This window comes from Anopheles coustani, chromosome 2, assembly GCF_943734705.1.
Source record: "Anopheles coustani chromosome 2, idAnoCousDA_361_x.2, whole genome shotgun sequence".
Classification (NCBI taxonomy): Eukaryota; Metazoa; Arthropoda; class Insecta; order Diptera; family Culicidae; genus Anopheles; species Anopheles coustani.
Genome location: NC_071289.1, coordinates 48,589,900 through 48,596,876, shown reverse-complemented (window position 1 = coordinate 48,596,876; position 6,977 = coordinate 48,589,900). Strand labels below are relative to the sequence as shown.

Here is a 6,977-nt window from a genome sequence, read left to right as displayed (position 1 = left end):
CGGAATGACCACGATCTATCGCGATCGAAACGTAGAAGCAAACAATCGATAAATCATCAAGCAGTCAACAGTTGTCTCGATTTTGATCGATAATTCGTCAATAAAATAAATTAGTTATATCCTAGCATTATAAATAAGACTTAGTTTTTTTAATATTCTAAGCTTTGTAAGTTAGACTAGGTTTTAACAGATGGTTTGGACCGATACTGGGCGCATTTTGGTGCCGAATTTGAATAAACAGAGTTTTGTTGACACTGAATTTTTTCCTACAATCGATTTCATTTCACAATTTTCTACGATATTTCACAAGGTTGATTGAATCGGCTTTACCATCGTGTATAGTACACGGCGAAGAAATCATATTTAATTATTAAATCAAAAACTACACAAAACACAGCAACGTTGCGTACGCAAGCGATACCATAAACGTAAACCACATCGATCTGAAAGCTGCTCGACTATACGACCACCCATGGTTTATCGATCGAAACAGAAACCCCGTTGCCGATAGCTATTTCGAGTAGATTTAGATTTCGATCGACTAATTCTTTTGATCGAAATCGTGTCGATCGATTCGTTCGCGATACCAGCCTATCTCTTCAAACGGGCTCAACGTGAGCCAGCGTCTGCCAGGATGCCGATAATCCTGCCACAAAAGAACCGCTTAATCAAGCTAATCGTCCGGGATTACCACGAGAGGTGCTTGTATCAAGCCGACAACGTCGTAATGAGCATGCTGAGACAGGAATACTGCATCATCAACATGCGAGCAGTCCTAAACAATGTGAAAAGGTGCTGCCAATGGTGCATCCTGCTTGCCTGCAAACCAGCCTTACACTCCCCCGTTTCTCCATACTGGGGTTGAATATTTCGGCCCCTTCGAAGTAGCAGTTCGTCGGTCAACGGAGCCCAAAATTAGATACAGACAGTTTTCTAGTGTGTCTAAAAATCTTCCAGTGCCGCAGGGGAAAAATATCCCACTTCTACAGCGATAACGGAACGAACTTCGTCGGAGAAGAAAGACACCCTACCGCCACAAGGTCGAGATAGAAAATCAATGGACAAGAGCGAGATGGTGATATCCTTGTCTCTTACACCAACCTTTCCCCATGAACTTAAAAATCGAGGCTTGTGCCCATCCAACACAAAATGAACATTTCTCCATACAAAATGGGTCCCGGTTTTGTCAACGGTTCTCTCAACGATCGTCCAGTTAAACCGCGATAATTCATTCGGAGCAAAGCGGCAAAAACGAAAAAGAGGAGAGCCCTGATGGGCCCCCTTCTCTCTTCTGCCTTCTACAACACTCTCATGCCTCGAGCACACAGCGGGATTCGAACCCAACCTCTCCAACTCCGGTCTGTGTACGCTAACCACTAGACCGGCGCTCTTGCTAGAGAATGGCGCGCTAAACGTACAATATATATCTAGCTACATGCGTTTGCATGCATCGTTAGCGATCGCTAGCGTAGGCCTCAACCAAGAGCAGGCCATTTAAGGCTCTCGCGGGGTCTTCGCGTACACTCTCGGCACTGCCGTACGGTGGAGAGCGTGTAATTGTATGGAGCGAATTGCGCTCTTTGAGGGCTTCGCACTTGTTTGTATCCACGCGTGCTCAGGCTTCATACAAGTTTTGCTCACTCTTCATACAAGTTACGCTCGCGGGCGGGTCGAAAATTGTCGGCCCTGCAGCGCGAATGCGATAGAGCATTAGTCAGTCGCTGCGTCTCGCTCCGATCCACGGGGATAGGCCTGAGTTCATTCAAAAATGGTAGTAGGGTGATTATCTAGCCGAACCCTCATGTGTGAAGCCCTCAAAGTGCGCCATACGATACGAAGTTTAACCGAGGAGCCACACGTAAGCGAACGAACGCGTAGACCGATTTTTTTGGCCCGAGCTTTTTGCGGCAGTCGGTGTATACCATATTTATAACAGTTGGTCTTTTTTTTTTACCCGTACATGGAAGCGGGAGAATGCCCAAAACATTCGCTCGACTTTTTCTGTGCGCTAACGAACGTTCGCTCGACTGCTCGAATTAGAAAGGATCCAGAACTCGAATAAAGCTTTTCGAGTAGTAGATCTTATCTGTGCATTCGATTCAAAACCGTCCGTTATGTTTATTTACATGCTGTCAATCATTGTTTTGATTTTTCGATTGGATTTGTTTTTGTGGCTAAATTGATTTGTGGTTTGTGGATTATTCTTCTCAGTGAATTCAGTGAAAATAAAGAAATGGATAGTGAAAGTAAAAATATGGGAGAGCAGGTAAGTGGTTTACGTTCTTTAATAGTTGTTAAGACCTCGTCGATGATATACAAATGTGTTTTATTTTGTTTGAGAGTAAAATAAGCCCGGAGCTGGCTCGGCAACTTGTTGCCGCAGTGGAGGCACAACCAATTTTATGGTCAAAGAGCCACCCGAAATACAAAAACAAAAGCGCAAACATGGATGAGAGGGTGAAATATTAGAAAAGGATCCAGAGAAAACCAGAGCAGAATGGGTGATCGTGAATGTTTTTGATCATAAATGATTTTTGGTTTGTTTATATATTCAATCGTTGACGAATGCTCTTGTTCATTGTTCTATCGAGCTGCTACTTCACAAAGAATGGGGTGGATAGTAGAAGCCATGAGCTTTTTAAAGGACTCAGTTGATGTTGGAGAAACAATTGATAGTGTAAGTACTGAACCAGATTTGCTAAACCTGATTAGCGCAAAAATAACAAAACCTAAACTAACATGGTGTTAAGTGTACAGTCAATGTTTCAATATTATCATGCACTAACAATGTCTTAGAACAGCGGTCTCCAAACTTTTTTTACGCGGGCCGCATTTGGTAGAATAACTGTAGCGTTAGGCCACATTTATCCTGGTAGGAGAGGGTCTCGCATGCGGCCCGCGGGCCGTAGTTCAGAGACCCCTGTCGTAGAACAATAATGTTAGATGGCGAGATTTTCGAGCTTCATATTTGGTTCCCTGGGCTCTGCTATAGCAGCCTGGGACTAGACCAACCACAATATAGGCTAGTTTGCGATAATCATCATTTCTACCATTTCATGCATAAAAGCCTAAGACTATAAGTTAATATAAAATAATTTGATTCAAATAATGTGTGATGTGTGTTGATGGTTGAATATGTTGGGTGGTAACATAATAAATAAACAAAAGGCATGTAGTGGTAGTTCTTCTTTCGCAACATTATTTAATATTAATTCCATGCTAGGTTATGGGCTAGATGACTTCGTATTGTGTTAACATTTAATCTTTGACCCTGTTCTTCACCTTCAGTAATGTTATTCGAATTTTGTAACGGTTCTAAATCATGATATTCGATGCTGTTATGTGTAGAATCATAAAATTGTGCTTGTGTTGCGTAATTTGGATTTCTGCTCTTTATAAAATTTAACAAGAAGACAGTCGTCCTAACTTCTTGCTTCGCCGCAAGTGGTTTCAATAAAATCGTTGTTTGCAAGATTTTAAAAACATTGGAAAGAATGCCAAATGCATTTTTGACGGTCATTTTTGCTCGTGAAAGCCTATAATTGAAATTTCTTTCAAAAGATCCAACGTCGATGATAGCCTGCAAAAGGTCGAATGCAATAATTTGATAACGCAAAAGCCTGATCTCCTAATAACATATACGGTACTTTAACCGCAAAAGGCGGATGCAGAACCACGGGGCTTGGAATGTTCAGCTGGTTATTTTCAAATTTATCGTAAATGCTTGAGTGTCGAAACACACCACCGTCTGAAATCGACCCTTTTGCTCCTACATCTATATACAAGAAATTATAATTAGAATCTACTATAGCTAGTAGCACAATACTAAATTTTTTTTTGTAATTGAAGTAGTCTGATCCACTTTGATGAGGGGCAATGATTCGAACATGTTTACCATCGATTGCACCAATGACGTGCGGGAACCCCCATCTATTTTTGAATTTCGTTGCAACTTCTAACCATTCGTTGTTTGTAGATGGTAACTGGGAGAAAATAATATTGACTAGTGCTTATTTTATTTTACATATTTTTTTTTTCAAATTAATTCTGCTAATATATTTTCTTTTTCGCAAATAGCAGGCAGGTCCATCTACATGCGAAGTCGTTCAGCCAACGGACCACCCAGCCAGCGGAACACCAAAAGCAGGAACAGGAACATCGCGGATCCCACGCTCGGTGCGCAGACCATCAACGCATTCACCCCAACGAAAATGTGTGACAAAGTGAGGGACTTGAAAGAAAAGGCAATGAATTTATTAGTGGAGCATTTGCAAGACCAAAAAACAAAAATTTCTCCATTTATGCAATTGGTCGAAGAAAAATTGAAACAAAAAAGTTCAGAAGACCGTGCGAAATTAGAGATCGACATTTTAAAATTGATAAATCAAGTTACGGATCTTTCAATAAACCAACAGAAATAAATTAAAGGCTTTTTAATTCCTACTGGGCTGCTGGCCAACTCTGGACTCTCTGTGCTTGCACCATAAACATAACATACCTTTACGAAATCAACAAGGGCTTCTGTTAAGCATTTGCATACTTCGGGAACAATCTTTGAAATAAGCTGTCGTGACACCTGAATAAACATTTGGTATTAATAAAAACAAAGACGTAGAAATTCATCCTATTACGCAGGTACTTACTCTAAACAAGTACTGTAAATTTGTAAACCGTTCTCCAGTTGCTAAATACCTTAATGTAACTAGAAGCCTTTCCTTCGGCGTAACTGATTTTCTCATGGCCGTATCCTGCCGACGGATGATGCCGACAGTTTTTCGGCATTGTTCCTCGACTGCATCCCCACTCGCGGATTGTCCACCACTCGCGGATTGTTTGTTCTTCATCACTTTCAACATCACTTAGAAATAAAGCAACAAAAGCTTCAATAAGGCTCATATTGTAAATTTTCTCGCCTGATTTAGAGCAAATGGATGTGACTGTAAACAAACAAATTAACCGCCAAACTGATTTGACGTTCGTATCGAGCAGAAAAATGGCAGCACATAACGAACGAAAGAGGCAGTTGATACCAGAGCGAGAGGCATTGCGGACACACGTGAAGCTCCCGTAAGCTCCAGCCGCTCGAAAAAATGTGGTGAATAAACTGTACAGTTGTGCAAAAACGGTTGAAGAATGAAGTGTTGTAAAATGAATTATTCTATTCAATTAGAGTTAGCGATCATGCGAGTGAACCTAAATAGGTTGAGAATTCTAATTGAGGAGCAGCGTCGTATCCCGTTTCCGGCGAATGTGGACGCGAAAACTGTTTTTAAACAGAAATCTAATTCTCCTGTTTGACCTACAGGAAGAAGTGGAAACAACTAGGATTTTATTGAGAATGTGTAGTGGAGATTTCGAATATCTATTAGCAGCAGGAACTCTGTATATTAAAAAGCAAGATACCAACATGAATTTTTTTTTTTTTTTTTTACCAACATGAGAGAAGCAAAAAGCCCTCGGATAAAGCTGTCCATTGCATTGCGTTTTTTGGCTACAGGTGACTCATATACTACCAAACCGCCACAAGCTTCGGGTCGAGATAGGAAATCAATGGGCTAGAGCGAGATGGTGATAGCCTTGTCTCTTTTACACCAACGCAGAAATTTCCCCGTCCCGCCACAGTCAGAAATCTCTCCTTAGCGCACCCACCAGCTGCCGCGGCAGCTGATTCGAACTGAAAAATCGAGGATTGTGATTGGCTAGCCGAACCCTCATGTGTGAAGTCATCAAAGTGCGCATGCGCATTGCAATACGATACGAAGTTTAAATGCCCTGCGCGAAAACCCAGCGCGAGCAATCGTAGACCCAGCACGAGTGGTCGAATACCCAGCGCGAGCGATCATTCATTCATTTCATTTGATTCATTCATTTAAATGAAGAGCAAAAACCGAAACGCGGTGGCCATACGAATTCGCTCCGAGAGAGGTTTAAATGGCTAGAGCGGATTGAGCGTATACCGATGCATTCCCATACAGTCCATACAAACGGCTAACTAGTAGATATATATTGGGCCTTTAGCACACCGTTCTCAACAAAGAGCGACGGTCTTGCGGTAGGTGCGCAGAGACCGGAATGGAAACAACGCGGTTCAAGTCCGCGTAACAGCTCGAAACATGAGAATGTGTAGAAGGAAGAGAAGAAAAAAAGAGGGAGGGCCCCTGAAAGGGGCCTCCATTTTTCGTTTTTGTCGTGACAACTTCGGTTTTGCTTCGGTTTAGGTTGCCGACAAATCTGAAAACGGTATAAAAGTCAGCATGCGTACGGAGCGCGTTTTACAAGGCGCTTTGGCGCTTAGGTAGTTAGCAGTACACATTCAGAGTATGTATTTCTAAATGATTTGCTTCAAACTATATAACTACGTTCTAATCAAAGCTCCAAGCAACAGTGGATCGGAGTATTGATTTATGCTAATGTTGGGTACCAATGCAAAATGTTGGCTAACACCGAAATTTAAAAAAAATTGAGAACCACAAGTTGAACATACCAGGACCTGAAGTACTGCGTGTACCTTACAGCATAAAAGTCCCATACATGCTATTGGCAGATCAATCATTTGCTATGAACGAATGGTGCATTAAGCCTTTTCCTTAAAATACAACCCCTGGAACACCAGTACGACATTTCAAATTCCGCCATTCACGAACTAGGCGAATCGTTGAGAATGTGTTTGGAATAAAAGGGACTATTACGAGACTCGAACAACTCTCTCATCACACGGAAACCGCCGACTCGAACGTTAGAGAAAATTGCATTACGGTCACTTGTTCGAGTCGATGTGAATGTGTCGAAGTGGTGTGAATCGACTGTGTCATTTTGTAAACAATGAAAAATTTGTGAAGAGTGCGGTGTGTGTTTTTTCTCCAATTTAAAGCGAAAAGATACCTTCGCATTATGAAAACGCCATATTTTACTTCAAGTGTATCTTATGTATCGGAATTTACTATTGGAACTCCCGTGAGGTCTCTTCGATTGAACTT

The 6,977-nt window shown here is 41.7% G+C and overlaps 1 protein-coding gene across 1 annotated transcript; it reads right to left on the bottom strand.

The window, feature by feature from the left end:
• Positions 1-2,818: 2,818 nt before the first annotated feature.
• Positions 2,819-4,856, bottom strand: LOC131264496 (uncharacterized). Its single transcript, XM_058266794.1, has 4 exons — positions 4,644-4,856; positions 4,499-4,576; positions 3,807-3,983; positions 2,819-2,920 (listed from the first exon to the last, which is right to left on the bottom strand). Exons 1-4 carry the CDS (start codon positions 4,854-4,856, stop codon positions 2,819-2,821), a joined length of 570 nt encoding a protein of 189 aa, XP_058122777.1.
• Positions 4,857-6,977: the final 2,121 nt, after the last annotated feature.

Bases quoted from the DNA above. Each gene is read 5' to 3' on its own strand.
- LOC131264496 (XM_058266794.1), bottom strand. From the start codon at position 4,856: ATGTTGAAAGTGATGAAGAACAAACAATCCGCGAGTGGTGGACAATCC. The intron at 4,577-4,643 runs GTAAGTACCTGC...ATGTTTATTCAG, and splicing joins ATTTACAGTACTTGTTTAGA to GTGTCACGACAGCTTATTTC. The intron at 3,984-4,498 runs GTATGTTATGTT...ATTTTCTCCCAG, and splicing joins CCCTTGTTGATTTCGTAAAG to TTACCATCTACAAACAACGA.